This window comes from Pongo pygmaeus, chromosome 5 (assembly GCF_028885625.2).
Source record: "Pongo pygmaeus isolate AG05252 chromosome 5, NHGRI_mPonPyg2-v2.0_pri, whole genome shotgun sequence".
Taxonomy (NCBI): Eukaryota; Metazoa; Chordata; class Mammalia; order Primates; family Hominidae; genus Pongo; species Pongo pygmaeus.
In genome coordinates this window covers 151,431,573-151,452,222 of record NC_072378.2, presented here as the reverse complement: position 1 = coordinate 151,452,222, position 20,650 = coordinate 151,431,573, and the positions used below count along the sequence as shown (strand labels likewise).

Here is a 20,650-nt window from a genome sequence, read left to right as displayed (position 1 = left end):
AAGGACTTAAATATATTTTCGACTACTTCTTTTCCAGAGTATACATAGAAGTGAAATTGCTAAATCATTTGTTCATTTTCGGTTCTACCTAGAAATTCCACCAAATTGCTCATTTGCTGTGAATCACCTTTTCAAATTCTCTGACTATTTTTGTATTGGATTATTTGTCTTTCTCTTATCAGTCTTCAGTCTTTACTGTTTTACATATTCTCAATGCTAATCATTGTCTACTATCTTTGCAAATGTTTCTTTCCAATCTGTCACTTGGTTTTTATCCTTGTATCTTTTATCACATACAGTTTACTTCTTAATGCGGCCCAAATTATCGATATTTTTCTCTATGGTTTGAGCTTTTCATATTTTAAGAGATCCTTCCCTATTATGAGGTCGTAAAGATAGTCTACTATAAACGACAACTTTTTGAAGAACATGAATTCCTGCTCAGACTTCAGATACACCTCAGATGTGCCTACTCCATTTAACTTCTGTAGAAGGATGTTGAAATGAAGGTCTTTTTGTCTCACTTTTGTTTCGAGCCTCAAATTGGTGTCAGTTTGCTCACATGCCAAAGGATGGTGCTGGCTGACCTGGCAGGGTTTGCAAAGCAGTTTGAAATAGATTTTGTACGCCTTAGCCCATTGAGGCTTCAAAAGGGTTGACGGGTTAGAACCTGGGAAAGAATTTCTTCAAAGAAAGTTATCAGTGTGCCACATCCAGCTCCTCCCCCAGCTCCCAGTGAAGAGCATGCGAAGCTGCTTCCCCCTTATTTTTATTTTTTGAGACAGTCTGTCTCTGTTGCCCAGGCTGGAGTGCAATGGTGTGATCTCAGCTCACTGTAACCTCTGCCTCCTGGAGTTCAAGCGATTCTCCTGCCTCAGCCTCCTGAGTAGCTGGGATTACATCATGCACCACCAAGCCCGGCTAAATTTTTGTGTATTTTTATAGAGACAGGGTTTCACCACGTTGGCGAGGCTGGTCTTGAACTCCTGACCTCAGGTGATCCACCCGCCTTGGCGTCCCCGCTTCCCCCTTAAGCCACAAATGAGGACCAGAAGACCAGCTGGCAAGGCTCAGGGTATGTCCCCAGCCAGAGGTCAGAGGTCTGTGGTACCCGAGACCAGGTGTGGAATCAGAGGTAGGAAAGTCTAAATGAGGTACTGCTCAGAGGGCTTCTGCCAAAAGTGTGAGGACCTCTGCTGGTAGAGGCTACGCGGGCACCGTTTCATGCCAAAGCTTCAACCTAGGAGGGGCCAGGGCGAGCCTAAGTGCAAGACGAGGGTGGCAGAGAAGCAAGCAGCCACCTTCCCCTTCCCACTGTCAGCCAGAGGAGGCCCAGATGGGGTAGGAGAGGAGCTCAAGTCTGAGTGACATTTGGAGTTTTTGGTTTTGATATACAACTGGATATGCATTTTTAATTTTAGGGGCTATTCTTATGATTGAAAGTGACCAGAGGAATTAAAAAATATATATGTTAGAGGGACTAGATATTAACTGAGAATGAGAGGGAACTATTATAAACTTCATCCAAGGGCAAGGAATGAACCAGCCCCACAGCACAGGCTTAACCAAGCAATGGGGAAAGAACACTGTCTCCTTACCATGCCCCATTCCCACTGTCCAATACACTGGCTTTGCCACCAGCATTCCAACAGAGCCACAGCATGGACACACCACCTTCGGGAGAGTTCAACATTACAGGGCTAGAGTTCCATGGTACGTATTTATGAATATAAGTCATTGCCATCACATATTTAGACATCATAGAGCACGATTTTTAGACATTAAAATATATTTGTACATCTATGTTCACAGCAGCATTATTCACAAGAGCCAAAGGTGAAAACAAGTCAAATGTCCAATGAAGGATGAGTGGATAAACAAAGTATGGTCTGTCCATACGATGGAATATTATTCCGCCTTAAAAAGGAAGACAATTCTGACGCCTGCTGCAACATGGATGAACCTTGAGGACATTATGCTAAGTGAAATAAGTCAGGCACAGAAGGACAAATACTGCATGATTCCACTCACATGGGGTATCCAGGAGTCAACTTCATTGAGACAGAAAGTAGAAGGGTGCTGCCAGGGGCTGGGGGCAGGGGAATGACGAATATTTAATGGGCATGGGACTTCGGTTCTGCAGCTTGGTTGCACAACAATGTGGGTGTACTTCACTACTGAATGTACACTCAAAAATGGTGAAGCTGGTAACTTTCATGTTATGTGTATTTTATAACAACTATAAATAAAATCATCCAAAAAATAAAAAGATCTAAAGAAAAAAGAAAATGTAACCTTCATCAGTAGTGTATCAATAGTGGGGGTAACAATGACAGCCAGGAGTGGCCAAGAAGGATTGAGTCTTACCATGTGTCAGGTGCCAGGACTCAACCCCATGATCTCATTGATGCCTCATTTCAAACCTATCAAGTCCTTTCCAGAGGGAAGCCCTATCCAAAGCCCTATTTTACAGGTAGGTAAACCAAGGAAGAGAAGGGCTCATGTGCCCAAGGTTTTCTGTGACTTGAAAGCAGTTGAGGTAAAACCTCTGACTCTAGGGCTTGCCCTTTCAACCATCTGGCAATGGACAGATTTCATCCTCATGAAGAACTCCCCCACTTACAGCATCTTAGACTAGATGAGATCATAGAAAGAATTAGCATAATTGCTGACCTGCACATAGTTCATGTTTTACAAAGCACTTTCTCACTTGATCCTATTCATTAAAATACAGAAGTATTCTTTTTATTAAATAAAAAATTGAGCCCTAGAGAAATGAAAACAGACTACCAGTCAGGGCTCCAATTCCACAGTGTCTAACTCTTGAGTCCGCGGCTACACATCCACATCCAACTCCTCATCTGGTCCAACTTCTCATTTTTCAGATGAGAATGTCTACAAGGGACACACCAAGAGAGGCTAATGGCTTGTTCAAAGTCACATAGAGAGCTCGTTTGTTTTGCATACATCATCAGTTTATATCTTTAAAAGTATTCTGCCATGATAACATGTATTTTATAAATATGTATTTGACAAAGAAAGAACTGGGACGGGCAGAGATCTCTGTCAGCATAAAATAGAGTGCTTCCTTCTAGAAGCTACTTTATTTGCAGAGCTGATGCATCAGAACCACCACTTCACTTAAGCACCCAACTTTCCAGTGCCCGCCCTGACCCAGCCTCCTTGTCCATTAGCTCTACAATTAGGCAGCGATCAATTGAGCAAATCCACTTAGACAGCATGTCTAGCCACTCTTGCAGTGGATTTGCTACCAAAGGAGCAAAGTACATGAGAGCTGCAGAAAACAGATCATGTAGGAATGGAACTCCATCAAGCCTCATCTGATCCTGACTGCCAGTCCACAAGGAATTCTTCAAAGAGTCTTAATAACAGTGAATGAACTTTGTGATGTCTGAGCATAAAATGCAGTGCCAAGTTCTTTTGTCCAGCACACTCTCTTCTAATAAAATAACTCTTTTGAGTTTGATCCAAAGCTTATGATAAGAGTGAAAGAAGAGATTGCTATCTCCGATTATAGGTATATGTGTGGTTAATGGGAATTACCTGTTAGCATGGGAAATCTGCCAATGCAGTCCCTCATATGTCAGATTAAGGGACTCCTCCATGAATGCCTGTGTTTTGGTTTTGTCTTTTGTTTCCTTGCTGCCTTAGTATTGTGGGTGAGACTGGGGCTGGCACTGACTTAGTAAACTCTATGAGAGTTGCCCCTTCTTTCTAGCTGGAATATGCAAGAAAAGCCAAAGAGGAACAGGTTCTACAAAGAACTTGACAGCAGCAAAAGGTGTGCAGTCCTACCAATTAACATTTCTAATTCGACTGGTTGGGAATCTCTCCTATATAAGCTCACAAAAAACGAGGAGAAACTGTACATGGAAATAAACCCACGACTTCAAGTTATCAGTACTACATAGTAAGGGTAGTAATGGCTGACAGTCAACGAGCACTTTCTCTTATTCAATTACCATTAGACAGTACGCTCCACAGGGGCAGGGGCTAAGGCTGGTTGTTTTAATTTTTATTTTTTCACAGAGGCGGGGTCTTGCTATGCTGCCCAGGCTGGACACAAACTCCTGGGCTTGAGCAATCCTCTTGCCTCAGCTTCCTGAGTAGCGAGACATGTGCCACTGCGCCTATCTGTTTTGCTTACCGCTGGATCCCTAGCTAACATGCCTTCTAAGTGGTAGGTTCTCAAAAAACATTTGCGGAACAACTAAACTATCTCATTCAGTTTTCATAACAACCCTAAAAGGTTTGATACAGTATTGTTATCACTATTTTACACACAAGAAAACCGAAGCTCAGTAGTAATTAAAATGTGTCCAATGTCACTCAGTTTGCAAGAGTCAGAGTTTATACTCAAACCCATATGTACCTGATACCAGACTCTACGATTCAAGCACAAGCATAATTTCACAAGTATAGACCAGACCTTAGGGCTTTTCAATTACTGAGACCATCTATGAAAGAGGGCGCCTGAAAGAATATATTTCATGTCAGGATGGATATCACTCCATTCCAGTCATCAGTTCTTAGATTTCTTCAATAGTCTACAACAACTAAATTTAAAAGAAGTAACTTACCTACAAATCCTTCTTCACCAACCAGTTTCAGGGCAATTTTATCAGCCAACACTGAAGAGTTGCCGTGAGCAATGTTAGCAAAAGGGCCTGCATGCACGAACACAGGTGTCCCCTAGAGAAGTGAAAGAGCAAATCAAAATCCCAAAAGACAAACAGAAGCATGGAAACCAAGATCAATTTGGGGCAAACGGGGTAGGAAAGCTTTTATGAATACTGCATATTTAATGCATAAAATATTTCAAAGACAGTCAAAATACTCTGACTCAATCAAAGGACCAAATTCCCTCCGGATTCTAGAAAAATGTTATTCTACATTTAATGCTGAACCTGGGAGACAAAACTGTGAGAATACAGTCATTTCCTTCCAAAATATTGTTAAACCATTTTGTTAGTTGCCTCAATGACCATGAAATAAATTATTTACCTTATTTTATGTTGCCATGCACTATATTTTTTAAAAGAATGAAATTAAACCCTGATAGTATAAAAAGTATATTTATTTATTTTTTTAATTAAGAAATGATTCCATTCAAGAAAAGGTAACCATAAAAATCAATACAATTGGCTGGGCACAGTGACTCACGCCTGTAATCCCAGTACTTTGGGAGGCCAAGATGGGCGGATCACCTGAGGTCAGGAGTTCAAGACTAGCCTGGCCAACAGTGAAACCCATCTCTACTAAAAATACAAAATTTAGCAGGGTGTGGTGGTGTGCTCCTGTAAACCCAGCTCAGCTACTCGGGGGGCTGAAGCACAAGAATAGCTTGAACCTGGGACGCGGAGGCTGCAGTGAGCTGAGATCGCACCACTGCACTCCAGTCTGGGTGACAGACCGACTCTGACTCAAAAATGAAAAAAATAATAAATAAAAATAAATAAATAAAACCCAGGGACACATGTTTATGAATACGTAGGTGGTGTGTAACTGGAATTTTGTATTATTTGGTCAACTTCTTCATCCCCCACCGCCTCTGATAACCACTATTCTACTTTTTACTTTGCAAAAGCACTTTATATTTTTGTATAAATGTAGCTTTAGCTAGAAATCACAGAATCAGATAATATTGAGAGCACGAAGAAGCCAACTTCTTTATCCAGAAAGTTAAGGCCCAGAGAGGCTAAGGGAATTCTTCAAGGCCATGGAGGAAATTAATAATTAAGTCAAGATTAGGGCTCTGGTTTTAAAACTCCCAGTATGGAGTTGGTCAGAAAAAAATATTGGAATGTCATTGTTAGACTTCCAAACACAGGTACACACACACTTGCACACTCAAACATGGATATAGCTATAAGATACAGTACATCAAATTAAACATGTTGCTTAGAAAATTCTGTGACTAACTCAAAGGCATACACACATTTATCTTGAGTTCTGGGTTTTATTTTACATGCAGAACACTCAGGAAAATAAGGCAGGAACTATCTTGCTATGAATATTCTCCATAATGGCCCTTTCAAACATTTCATAAGATTAATATTTCAAGTAATTTCAAGTAATTGTTAGCTTACCAGAGTTCTAAGCACTTAAACATGAACAGTAAAATATAAATAAATAAACGCATAAATGGAAATGTGGCTAAAATGACTGAAGAACTGAATTCCAAATTTTATTGAAGTTCAGGTAATTTAGATTGAAATGGCCACATGTCCAGTGGCCGCCGTATTGGACAGTGTGCTCTCACATGTGAAGTTTCCATCAACATCACACACGGCTAACCTGTGGGAAAATGTTAAGAGCTCTCACTGTTTTCTTGTCTTAAGTCTTCCTCAGGCTGGCGATACATGAGAAGCACTTGGGATACCCAAGCCTTATCCTCAGACATTATGTTCACTGGGTCTGATGGGGAGCCCGGCATCAATCAATCAATATTCTTAAATCTTCCCAGGAGCTTCTCAAGTGCAGTCAGGATTAAGAACTACTGGTCTCCTGGCAACCTGCAAGGATGTGGCCCTTGATGACCTCCTACCAGACTAACAACCAGGTGTGTTCAAATGTGAGCAGGAAAGCATAATCTACAAACTAGTCAACGATTTTTGAATTATCTGCTGAGATAGATTCCTAGTCAATGATTAGATACATAAAACCCAGAGTGACAACATAGGATCAGGGTACAAGAGTTCATGTGTGCAAATATTTTAAGTGAATGCAGTGTTTAATTTTGTAAAAAGGTCCATATCTTTTAAAGTAATCTTAAAACAGCCTATGCCTTAAATGAAATCGATGACACGGAACATCCTGAAGACGGTATCTTCATTTGCCAAGTGACAGATGCAGAAACAAAACCCAAGTCCATATAATCATCTGGTGGAAGTGGTTTCTCTATGGAAAGCTTTGTTTGCTTCCTACAAATACATGCTTATTCTTTAAGGGATGTATTATAGTTACTGTGGATTTCTCTGTTTTCTGACTTACAAGAAACTTGTCTATGTACCTTCATACTTTGTTTAGGTTGAGGAGTTCTTGTGTCCTTGTAGAGTAGTCTGAAGAATTCCCCCTTCTATCCCTAGCAAGCCCAGTCCTGTATATGAACAGTTTGAGCACTTTTTTTTTTTTTTTGAGGCAGGGTCTCAGTCTGTTTTACGTCCCAATCTGTTGCCCAGGCTGGAGTGCAGTGGCATGATCTCTGCTCACTGCAACCTCCACCTCGCCGGTTCAAGCTATTCTCCTGCCTCAGCCTCAGCAGGTCTTCTTGCCCTTACTTTTATTTTCTTTTTAAGGGTTCTGAATCTCTGATTTATTAGGCAGCACAGAAATAACAGGTTTAGATTATATTTTAAAAAGTGCTAGGTATTTTATTCTCTTTGAAGCAATTGTGAATGGGAGTTCACTCATGATCTGGCTCTCTGTTTGTCTGTTATTGGTGTATAAGAATGCTTGTGATTTTTGTACATTGATTTTGTATCCTGAGACTTTGCTGAAGTTGCTTATCAGCTTAAGGAGATTTTGGGCTGAGACAATGGGGTTTTCTAGATATACAATCATGTCATCTGCAAACTTACAAGGGACGTGAAGGACCTCTTCAAGGAGAACTACAAACCACTGCTCAATGAAATAAAAGAGGATACAAACAAATGGAAGAACATTCCATGCTCATGGGTAGGAAGAATCAATATCGTGAAAATGGCTATACTGCCCAAGGTAATTTACAGATTCAATGCCATCCCCATCAAGCTACCAATGACTTTCTTCACAGAACTGGAAAAAACTACTTTAAAGTTCATATGGAACCAAAAAAGAGCCCGCATTGCCAAGTCAATCCTAAGCCAAAAGAACAAAGCTGGAGGCATCACACTACCTGACTTCAAACTATACTACAAGGCTACAGTAACCAAAACAGCATGGTACTGGTACCAAAACAGAGATATAGATCAATGGAACAGAACAGAGCCCTCAGAAATAACGCCGCATATCTACAACTATCTGATCTTTGACAAACCTGAGAAAAACAAGCAAATAGGGAAAGGGTTCCCTATTCAATAAATGGTGCTGGGAAAACTGGCTAGCCATATGTAGAAAGCTGAAACTGGATCCCTTCCTTAAACCTTATACAAAAATTAATTCAAGATGGATTAAAGACTTAAACGTTAGACCTAAAACCATAAAAACCCTAGAAGAAAACCTAGGCATTACCATTCAGGACACAGACATGGGCAAGGACTTCATGTCTAAAACACCAAAAGCAATGGCAACAAAAGCCAAAATTGACAAATGGGATCTAATTAAACTAAAGAGCTTTTGCACAGCAAAAGAAACTACCATCAGAGTGAACAGGCAATCTACAAAATAGGAGAAAATTTTCGCAACCTACTCATCTGACAAAGGGCTAATATCCAGAATCTACAATGAACTCAAACAAATTTACAAGAAAAAAACAAATAACCCCATCAACAAGTGGGTGAAGGACATGAACAGACGCTTCTCAAAAGAAGATATTTATGCAGCCAAAAAACACATGAAAAAATGCTCACCATCACTGGCTATCAGAGAAATGCAAATCAAAACCACAATGAGATACCATCTCACACCAGTTAGAATGGTGATCATTAAAAAGTCAGGAAACAACAGGTGCTGGAGAGGATGTGGAGAAATAGGAACACTTTTACACTGTTGGTGGGACTGTAAACTAGTTCAACCATTGTGGAAGTCAGTGTGGCGATTCCTCAGGGATCTACAACTAGAAATACCATTTGACCCAGCCATCCCATTACTGGGTATATACCCAAAGGACTATAAATCAAGCTGCTATAAAGACACATGCACACGTATGTTTATTGCGGCACTATTCACAATAGCAAAGACTTGGAACCAACCCAAATGTCCAACAATGATAGACTGGATTAAGAAAATGTGGCAACATACACCATGGAATACTATGCAGCCATAAAAAATGATGAGTTCATGTCCTTTGTAGGGACATGGATGAAATTGGAAATCATCATTCTCAGTAAACTATCACAAGAACAAAAAACCAAACACTGCATATTCTCACTCATAGGTAGGAACTGAACAATGAGAACACATGGACACAGGAAGGGGAACATCACACTCTGGGGACTGTTGTGAGGTGGGGGGAGGGGGGAGGGATAACTTTAGGAGATATACCTAACGCTAAATGACGAGTTAATGGGTGCAGCACACCAGCATGGCACATGTATACATATGTAACAAACCTGCACATTGTGCACATGTACCCTAAAACTTGAGTATAATAATAATAAAAGAAAAAAAAAAGTGCTCAGGCTGGGCGCGGTGGCTCACGCCTATAATCCCAGGACTCTGAGAGGCAGAGGCAGACGGATCACCTGAGGTCAGGAGTTTGAGACTGGCTTGGCCAACATGGTGAAACCCTGCCTCTACTAAAAATACAAAAATTTGCTGGGCCTGGTGTCCCACGCCTGTAATCCTAGCACTTTGGGAGGCCGAGGTGGGCGGATCATGAGGTCAGGAGTTCGAGACTAGCCTGGCCAACATGGTAAAACCCTGTCTCTACTAAAAATATAAAAATTAGCCAGGCATGGTGGCGGGCGCCTGTAATCCCAGATGTTCAGGAGGCTGAGGCAGGAGAATCGCTTGAAACTGGAAGGCAGAGGTTGCAGTGAGCCAAGATCACACCATTGCACTCCAGCCTGGGCAACAAGAGCAAAACTCCATCTCAAAAAAAAAAAAAGAATTATTTAAAACAAGAAAATGATTATCCTGGCTGGGCATGGTGGCTCACGCCTGTAGTTCCAGCACTTTGGGGGCTCAGGCGGGCAGATCACCTGAGGTCAGGAGTTTGAGACCAGCCTGGCCAACGTGGTGAAACCCTGTCTCTACTTAAAAAAAAAAATGCAAAAATTAGCCGGGTGTGGTGGCGGGCGCCTATAATCCCAGCTACTTGGGAGGCTGAGGCAAGAGAATCGCTTGAACCTGGGAGGCAGAGGTTGCAGTGAGCCGAGATCCCGCCATTGTACTCCAGCCCGGGTGACAGAGAGAGACTCCATCTCAAAAAAAACAAAATAAAACAAAACAAACAACAACAACAAAGAAAATGATTATCCCTAATAATAAGTATTCATCTTTGAGGGAGAAGTGTTATGAAGGAATGTCACATCACTTCATATTTTTTCTCTTATTCAGTTATTTATTAATAAATGTGTATTTTTAGGAGAATGTAGTAAAAATAATAAACATTCACTTAATTATTCAACAAGTCTTTACTGAGCCTCTAATAGGTGTCAGGCACTTTCTAGAAGCTGGAGATACAGTGGTGAACAGGATGGAAAAGGTCCTGCTGTCACCTCGGTGGGAGGAGAAATACAGAAAACAGATAAGGAAATAGGAAGCTCTCAGCATTCTGTGCTATGTACTGCAATGACAGCAGAGGCACGGGGGCTGCATATTCCCGTGGCTCCTCTGAGCAGCTGATGCTTACATGACAAGAGACCTGAGGGAGGTGAAGGATCTGGACATGAGAATATCAGAAAGTGGCCCAGGTAGTGGTGTTAGCTGTGCAAAGGTCCCCCGGAGGATGAGAGATGAGGATAAGGGACAAGGAGCGGGAAGGGGCAAGAGCCAGATCCCTGGGGCTTTTCAGACCAGGGTGGAAACATGGGTAAATCATGGAAGAACTCTAAGTAGGAAGGCAACAGGGCTTCATTAGGTTTCAGTCTCTATGGCTGCTGAGGAGAGAGTATTTTGGAAGAAAAGAGTAGCAGCAGAGAGACTAGTTGGGAGGCTGCTGCACTCGTGCAGGTGGGGCGTGCTGGCAGCTAAAGCAGGAAGGAGGGAGGCATTGAGCGCCGTGGACAGGGCAGAGTCATGTAACCAGGGTCAACTCTGCAGGGATGAACACAGGAAGATGGGAAGGGAAAACAGGCCTCTAGGATCATCCTCGGGTTTCTGCCTTGGATGACTGGGTAGGTTTCAGGGAAGCAGCGAGCTGGAAGGAAGTAGGAGGTGGGTCCTGGTTTATGTATCAGTTTGAAATGGCTTTTACCCACTGACGTGGCTCCTGGTAACTATACCTGCAAGTCTCAAATTCCAGGTGCATGATATTCCAAACAAGAGTTTGGGAGACATCACCTGGCTAATTCTGGAGGAGAACGGGGCAAAAAAGGTGAGGGGTCATCAGAGAAGCCAGCAAAGCAGAGGAGGAGCAGCGAGCAGGCCTGGGGAGGGGTTGACCCTAGACGCCAGAGGAACCAGGTGCTCCTGAAGGAAGACAAGGGCAGCTGTGTCAAACTCTGCTGAGCTTCTCTGAGGAGGGCACAGCAACAAAGACTTGGTGTCTCCAAGGGAAAAGTGACCTGGACAAGTGCAGTCAGGAGAAGTAGAACCCGAGGTCAGTTAACATGGAGACCCCAATGACAGACAAGAGCCGGGCAGAAGCTAGAGGAGGATGCAGGGGGCGGGAGGTTTTTGAAATGTTTTTGTTTGCTTTTTAAGATGGCCTACCTCTGAGGACATGTGCATGCTGGCAGAATGATCAGGGGAGAGGAAAGACGGGAAGGACAACCTGCCGCAGGAGGGTGTGGCCTCGGCACCTACGCATCCTGCACCCCTCCCCCGGGGCTGCAGACACCTGTTCAAAGGTGTTCAGTCTTCCCTTCCTCAGCTCAGGGGACCCTCACTGCACCCTCACTGGGCATCTTCAGAAATGGTTCCCCCATTTTTTTCTATTCTCTTTTTTTTAAAAGATAAGAGTCTCACTCTGTCGCCCAGGCTGGAGTGCAGTGGTGCAATCTCAGTTCACTGTAATCTTCGCCTCCTGTTCAAGTGATTCTCCTGCCTCAGCCTCCCAAGGAGCTGGGATTTCAGGCACCTGCCACCACGCCCAGCTAATTTATTTTGTATTGTTAGTACAGACGGGATTCACTATATTGGCCAGGCTGGTCTCGAGGCTCCTGACCTCAAGGGATCTGCCCGCCTTGGCCTCCCAAAGTGCTGGGATTACAGGCGTGAGCCACCGTGCCTGGCCAATCCCCCCATTTCTGTCATATTGGTTCTGATATGCTTTGGCTCTGTGCCCCCACCCACATCTCATATCGAATTACAACCTTCACTGTTGGAGGAGGGGCCTGGGGGGAGGTGACTGGATTCTGGGAGTGAATTTCCCCCTTGCTGTTCTCATGATTGTGAGTGAGTCCTCATGAGATCTAGTTGTTTAAAAGTGTGTAGCACTTCCTCCTTCGCTGTCTCTCTCCTGCTCTGCCATGTGAAGATCTGTCTGCTTCCCCTTCCCCTTCCACCATGATAAGTTTCCTGAGGCCTCCCCAGCCACGCTTCCTGTACAGCCTGCAGAACTGTGAGCCAGTTAAACCAATTTTCTTCTTAAATTACCCAGTCTCAGGTAGTTCCTTACAGCAATGCGAGAACAAACTAATACAGGTTCCTAACCAGATCCTCGCTCTTTCTGTCTGAAACTGCAAAACACCTTGCTGCCCGAGGCCCCTGCACTAAAGGTAACCCTCTGTCCAAATGCTCTTCAAGACACATGCATGGCCCACCCCCTTGGTTTACTCAGCTCTGTGCTGGTACTGCTTTAACAGGTGGGCAGGCACAGACACACATACCCCACGTCACTCTGCCCCTCATGGCCTCTGATTTTTCTTCTCCAGACCTTACCACCAACTAACACGCTGTGTGTTTATTGACTTGCCTTTGGCAAATGCTTTCCTGGAAAGTCTTGGCATTTATTGTATTTTGCTTGGAAACAAACAAACAACAACAAAAAAGCAAACCAAAAAATTCGCAACTCAATGATTATGAGAGATTAAGAGAACACAGAAAATATATTGTAAACATGGCCATACAACCTATTGAAATGTTAGACAGACATTGACTTTCTCTTCTTTTCTTTCTTTTTTTTTTTGTTGAGATGAAGTCTCGCTTTGTTGCCCAGGCTGGAGTGCAGTGGTGCGATCTCAGCTCACTGCAACCTCTGCCTCCCAGGTTCAAGCGATTCTCCTGCCTCAGCCTCCCGAATAGCTGGGACTACAGGTGCGTGCCACAATGCCTGGCTAATTTTTCTGTATTTTAAGTAGAGATGGGGTTTCACCATATTGGTCAGGCTTGTCTTGAACTCCTGACCTCATGATCCGCCCACCTCGGCCTCCCAAAGTGCTGGGATTACAGGCATGAGCCGCCGCGCCTGGCCTCAGACATTGACTTTCTAAGTTTCTACTCGGGTCAATTAAGCCAAGACATGACTTATATTAAAGAAGCTATGAATACACTTAAAATTTTTTTTTTTTGGTTGGCCAAGAAGTTATTCTGATGCTTCTTCATAAATTACCCAGTCTCAGGTAGTTCCTTGTAGCAATGTCAAAATGGACTAATACAGGTTCCTAACCAGATCCTCACTCCTTCTGCCTGAGATTGCAAAGCACACTGCTGCCCCAGGCATGCTCTATGCCTGCCTCATATTGGCTAAAAATGTTCACATTGTGTGGCAATCCGGTTAATGCAAACAATTACTATAAGAAGAAAACCACTTACTTCCAGAGTCTGCATCAGGTTTGGTTTTATTGCATCTTTCATCAAAACTGTCAAAGCACCTGTCACCCCCTACAGGAGAGAGAAAAACGTTAGATTCCTGACAAAAGATCATGTAGGCAATAGTTAACCCCTTTGCACTTCTTCCAGCCTGCTTCTTGGGTGGGCGTCCCCAGAGGCAACCCTGGGCCACAGGGGACAGTGCTGCTGTCTCTATCCACCTCTCCCCACCAGAGCTGAGAACGGATGTCAGTCACACTAAGATGTGAATGGTGATGGGGAAATAGCATTTTGAAGGACATTTGACCTTCTTCCAAAACCCTCCCTGATGGTGTTTATGAGATTTTCCATAAAACAAATCTTTCATTGCAAGAAAATGTGTTTTCTGGCTATTTACGCACAGTGTATTTTCATAATCAGAGGCTTTACTCTTGCTCAAAGAAATAAGGTGAAGAACGGAAACAAGGCTCTGTACAGAGCAGGAATGAAGTAGGGTAAAGGGAAATGTCTAAAATCACCCACTCTGATTTCTCACCATCTTCACATCATTCATTCCACAGAGAGAGAATAACTCAACAAACTACCACGTTTGAAAGCTTTCTAGTTTAGATCTGAAAGGCTTCACGCTATCTCTCTTCCTACAGTCAAGCTGGTGCCACTTATACATGAAATAAGACAGCTTCCTTCCAGTCTCAGGAAGTACTAGGTTGGGTTCCTTCTAAGTCCTCTTTCTCTATTCCTGGATGAAGAAAAGACAGAGAAGAGAGAGAACAGGGATGATGCATGAGAACTAGCGGAAAAAATGTGCCAAAAAAAGGCCACAAGGCTAAAGTTTATTATTTTTTAATGTGATGTCACTATTCACATTCTTTTCTTTTCTTTTTTTTTTTTTTTTTTTGTTTTTTTTGAGAACGGAATCTCTCTCTGTTGCCCAGGCTGGAGTGCAGTGGCATGATCTCGGCTCACTGCAACCTCTGCCTCCAGGGTTCAAGCGATTCTTCTGCCTCAGCCTTCCCAGTAGCTGGGACTACAGGCACGCACCACCACACATGGCTAATTTTTTTTGTATTTTTAGCAGAGATGGGGTTTCACCATATTGGCCAGGCTGGTCGCGAACTCCTGACCTCATGATCTGCCTGCCTCAGCCTCTCAAAGTGCTAGGATTACAGGCGTGAGCCACCGTGCCCGGCCTTTGTTTCTTTTTTTCCCAATTCCTTCTCGCTTTGTAAAGACCTTAAGTGGTGTCTTGGTGTTTTCAACATATTAGTTATTGGAAGGCTATAACATGAGCAAATGCCTGTGATGGTAGCTCTAGGGGGGGAAAACAGGGCACTATCCCTTGCTGTACATAGCATCGGAAAACAGTGTCATTTTACCACAGTATGCCATGGCACTAACAGATGCAGTGGTAGAATCCAGAGAATCTTCATCACTCCAAAGTGCATTACATTCTCCCTGTACTTTTATCACCAACAGTAGTAAATGTTTCCCTCATGTGATTGGTTTCTATTTTTACAATATTTAATCATTTAAAAGGTGTAAGAAAATCCAATCTATTTTCTTCCTTAACTTCAAATTGACAGATAAAACTGTATGTATTTATTGTATATAACATGATGTTCTGAAGTATATATATATGCTGTGGAATGATTAAACCTAGCTAATTAACATATGCATTACCTCATGGTTATCATTTTGGTGGTGAGAACACTTTATATCCACTCTCTTAGCAATTTTCAGGAATACACTGTTATTAACCATATTCCTATGTAACTGAAATCTACCTCACTGTATAAAACACACATGATATGAATGCAACCCACTCATTATACATACACGAAGATGGTTCACTGTGAAAGCTGCAGGACAGGCTGGGCGTGGTGGCACACACCTGTAATCCCAACACGTTGGGAGGCCAAGGTGGGTGGATCATCTGGGGTCAGGAGTTCGAGACCAGCCTGGCCAACATAGCAAAACCCCATCTCTACTAAAAATACAAAAATTAGCCAGGCGTGGTGGCAGGCACCTGTCATCCCAGCAACTCGGGAGGCTAAGGCAGGAGAATTGCTTGAACCTGGGAGTTGGAGGTTGCAGTGAGCTTAGATTGTGCCATTGCACTCCAGCCTGGGCAACAGAGCAAGACTCCATCTCAAAAAAAAAAGAAAAAAGAAAAGAAAAAAGAAATCTGCAGGACAGGAAAGCTCAGTGAGAGATGTCCTGTTGTGCTAACGCAGAGCAGGTGGAAGAAGAGTAGTTTTCCTACTTCTCTGCACACTATCCTTGCTTACACTTCCCAACCAAATAAACTGATTCAAAACACTAAAGGAGGAAGGAAGTGAAGAGGGATGATTCTGTTGCATGTCTCACATAGGTTTCTACCTGCTTATTTTTCTGGGACACATCTCAGCGCCTGTGCTGTCATGTGCAGGGCAAGCTCTGCCACCCTCTGTGCGCTGCTAGCATTCCACACTCTGTGTCCCTGTGGGGAAGGCTCAGACGGATTCTTCCAGGGTATATCAGACTCATGCACATGGCAGAAACCTTCAGCAGTTCCTAAAATCCTCCCTCTATTTTCTATGGGTGGCCAACTCTCAATAGCTCCCACCGGATGAAGCACAATTGGAATAAATTAGGTACTTCTTGCCAACAAGAAACACAAAAGATAACTAAAAAGAGTTTATTAAAAAGATAAATAAAGACTTTATTTAAAAAGATAACTAAAGAGAGTAATCTTTGGGTTTGTTCCGATCCAAGATTTTTATCATACACTCACATAAAAATACATTTAATGGCTGGGCGTGGTGGCTCATGCCTGTAATCCCAGCACTTTGGGAGGCCGAGGTGGGCAGATCACCTGAGGAGTTCGAGACCAGCCTGGCCAAAATGGTGAAACTCCATCTCTACTAAAAATACAAAAATTAGCCGGGTATGGTGGTGGGCACCTATAATCCCAGCTACTTGGGAGGCTGAGGCAGGAGAATCATTTGAACCTGGGAGGCGGAGGTTGCAGTGAGCCAAGATCATGGCATTTTGTACTCCAGCCTGGGCAGCAAGAGCAAAACTCCATCTCAAAAACAAAATAAAAAAATTAAAAAAATAAATAAATAAATTTAAGGAAGTAGTATTTGAGGATTAAGTTTCAAAACTGTTCCTGACACATATTTATTGCCGTACAAATAAATAAAATACAGAGCAATGTATTTAGACAGAAACTGTAGTATGTTAGTTTAAATAGAAATAGTGAGATTTTGGTAATTTTAATAAAGCAGCACTTTTATAGCAACCTGAGGGTTTTCTCTTTAATTTTTATACTAAGTATTCCATAGGCTGCTGACACACATTGATCTATTGAATTTACTTGACAAGACTTCTGAGACGAGTTAGATTCATTTCTTCAAAAGCAGCTGAAAAACAATCAGGACACTTTGAAAAAGAATTTAAATTACACCCTAAGCCCTTGAAATTAATAAAATATGACTTTGCCTTTATCTGTTCACAACTGCTTACCAATAGCCAGTGTGCATTTTAAGTTCCATTATTGTAGGAGATTCAGTATATGGGAAAGTAAGCTTAAATTTGGAGTAATGGCTGTCTTAGAGGCCTGTGTCCACACCCATGCACTTATATACAAAAATGCAAGCAAACGAAACACCTATGGAATATGTGGAGTTTAAGTTAACTGGAAAAGGCCAGGCGCGGTAGCTCATGCCTGTAATCCCAGCATTTTGGGAAGCCGAGGTGGGTGGATCACCTGAGGTCAGGAGTTCGAGACCAGCCTGGCCAACCTGGTGAAACCCCATCTCTACTAAAAATACAAAAATTAACTGGGGGTGGTGGCGCGCGCCTGTAATCTCAGCTACTCGGGAGGCGGAGGGAGGAGAATCGCTTGAACCCAGGAGGCAGGGGCTGCAGTGAGCTGAGATCACGCCATTGCACTCCAGCCTGGGCAACAGAGCCAGACTCTGTGTCAAAAAAAAAAAAAAAAAAAAAGAGTTAACAGGAAAGGTCGCTATTATACTACAAAGATGAAGAAGAAAAGAAGACTAGCATGCCAATTAGAAAAAGCACTAAAAAAGGCAATGGTGTTCCATGGAAGCTTTACAGAAAGCACTACAACTACTCAAAGCGGAACTAGAAAAGCAAGACTGACTGAGGCAGAGATTTGCTTTTATAATACGAAACCCAAATCTGAGGCCCCAAATTAAATAATAAGCCAGGCTGGTGCCAGAAATGTGCCAATTTTAACTTTATCTTCCTGTTCATGGAAGCAGAGCCACTTCCTTCTGTTCCTTGGAAAGGTGATTTGCCCTTAATTTCAGGCAGGCATAGAAGGTACATTTTTTAAAAGTTACCAAGTGACTGCAGGGGGGTGACTCCTCCCCAGCCCAGGCAGAAGCAGAGATCAGGATTGGCAAGGATGGTGGAAAGCTCCTGAAATAAATTTCACATGTTTTTGTTGCAGCCGGGTATAAGCACGTCATATATGACTATGAGAACATTAGGAAGCAGTCAGGCAAACATGCTTGTGGGGGAAGAAATGTGTGTGTGGAAACTTTTTCTGTATCCTCATTACACCCACTGATAAAAGGAAGAAAACCTTTCTTTTTCTGGTAACAAAGAACGAGAACCATCCACTCCCTGAAGCTTCCGGTTGGAAACACTCACCAAATCATCTGCTGTCACAGGCTGCCCACTTGTGTCACTGGCCACTACCATCCTTCCCAGCCGTGCCTTCATGTCCGCGAGGCTGTCCGTCAGGGCCAGCACCGCCATGATCTCGCTGGCCACTGCGATGTCAAACTGCGCCTGAACCAGCCCAAACACAGGTAGTGGTCAGCGACAGTGCCAATGGGATGGCCATTCCCACAAGGAGCTGGACTTCAGCCATGAAGCAACCACAGGCCCAGAGAGTCTACCCTCAAAAAGCCATGCATGCAATCCAATCACTTTTCTGCGTGTCTGGACCATGCAGGGTTTGTGTCTGGTGCTCCCTAGGGTGGCCCACCAGGGGGAATGTGCTCTTTGCCATGCTCTGCTTAGCAAAGGGTGGGCTGGGTTAGGACCCCTGTTACCCCCGCTCACAGCACTACCACATGGTTTGCTGTTGTAGCATGTCTCAGACTTAATTGATTATTAATGTCATTATCAGTCTAGTGTGGTCATTATCAGTCTACCACTGGACCGTAAATGCCATGAAGGCAGGGACTATATTAGGCAGGTTCACTCCTGAATCCCCAGCATGGAGCATGAAACCCAGTAGGCATACAATATGCGTCAAATGAATCAATGACTAGCCTACGGGCCACCTCCCTTGTTAGTAATAGGTCTGTCAAGAAGGCTGCATTGTCTGTCTGGCACAGAGATAAGGGGCAATGAAAGATGCTGGCTTCCTGCATTTGAGGCTACTTTCCCAGAGCTGGATCTCAACACAGCAGGGAGGGCACCCCAGTCAACTGGTGGCACAGACTCAATTTTCAGCTGCCCGGGAGGGTATGGCCACATCAGATCTTGAAGCTTTCAGCAGTGAAAGCTAGAGAGCAGAGACTTTTTGCAAAAAGTTCTAGGACTTCCTATTCCCATCTCTTGGCTCTGACTCCATGTTGTACAAAGTCCAATATGGAATAAAAGGGACACGGGAATGTGTACTTCCTCCTCCTCATAATTCAGCCACTAGGAACGTTTCTCTGGACAGAACCACTTCATTACGCCCCAGCTTAATTCTCTTCTTCTTCCCTGGGGAGTGTGAGCCGGACAAGTTCAAGCTTACGCAGAGAGAGAATGGCTGTGCCCTGGTGGGATCACCTTATGAGACATTTTATTATCCATTTCCGTCACTGACAAGTAAGGAAATGAAGGAAATAAGGAGCTTTCTGGCTACTTCCTGGTTGAGATTGCATTAGTCACTGATTTAGTGAAAAAATATTACCTGAAAGTCAAATACAACTATATTCAATTATTACATTCTCAATATAACTCATTCCAAACATTAGTGGTTTTTCATTGTATGAAATTTAGGGTTCTCTATACTACCATTCTATTATAAACAGTGCATATGGAAAATGACTAAAAAATATTGAGATTTTCTGTACAAAACATGAGACTAGACATACTCTTGAAATATTAGCTGTGTAAATAAGAATAATATATAATCCATATTCAAGCTCTTCATTTGTAATTGTTACAATTACAAAATTCCGCATCTTGAGCTTAAAAAAAATGAAACCAACTGGGTCAACTGAAGTATCACTGTTATTCACTTTAATGACTAAATGATGTGCATAGCAGAAGGCTGCTCATTTTTGTTTTGCAAATAAAATATTTCAAAATCATATAAAGATGCAAATGAAATTTTTATTGTTTATCAGATTATCACACATTTATTGATTTAGTATTTACCTTTTCATTTTGTAGGTATATAGTAGGTGTATATACTTATGGATTGCATGAAGTATTCTGATACAGGTATGCAATGTGTAATAATCACAATAGGGCAAATGAGGGATTTAGCACACATTTAAACAAAGGCCAATATGGGATATTGGCAAGGATGTGAATCGGTATGAATTTCCTGGAAGGTAATGTCAAAACATATGTCAACATTGGAAATTTGTATCCTCTTTGACTCTGCAATCACACATCTGGAATAATATCCTAAGGATATTATCAACAAGTATACACACAAATATATGTGTATACTTACTACAGCTTACTTGTGATAGCCCAAAACTGCAAACACTCTACATGTTCATTAACAGGGAAATGGCTGAATCTACTACGGTACCTCTATGAGATATGATGTGGTCATTAAAAATGAAGATACAGGTCTACCTTTATTGACCTAAAGAGATGTCTTCACTACAGTCTTATGATAAATAAAAAGCAGTTAAAGCTCTTAAATACTCTATAACCCCTTTTTACTTAAAAATATCTATGCACAAAGCAACACAAGATATAACCTTGGGCAAGTTTTTTAATATAACATCCCAATTTCCTCATTTGTAAATCAGCTTTACAAATGAAATGTGCTAATATATGTAATGGAACTGTCAATGCAATGCACAGAGTAGGCGCT

The 20,650-nt window shown here is 42.6% G+C and overlaps 1 protein-coding gene across 4 annotated transcripts in view; it reads right to left on the bottom strand.

Annotated features, from left to right (window-relative positions):
- MTHFD1L (methylenetetrahydrofolate dehydrogenase (NADP+ dependent) 1 like) overlaps positions 1-20,650 on the bottom strand; it is a 242,891-nt gene that overhangs the window by 125,645 nt on the left and 96,596 nt on the right. For all 4 annotated transcript variants that reach the window (XM_054490722.2, XM_054490723.2, XM_063667111.1 and 1 more), the window contains exons 18-20: positions 18,244-18,384; positions 13,582-13,650; positions 4,602-4,713 (exon numbers count right to left, since the gene is read on the bottom strand). In XM_054490722.2, the coding sequence (XP_054346697.2) occupies positions 4,602-4,713; positions 13,582-13,650; positions 18,244-18,384 (322 nt within the window). The remainder of the gene's footprint in view (positions 1-4,601; positions 4,714-13,581; positions 13,651-18,243; positions 18,385-20,650) is intronic.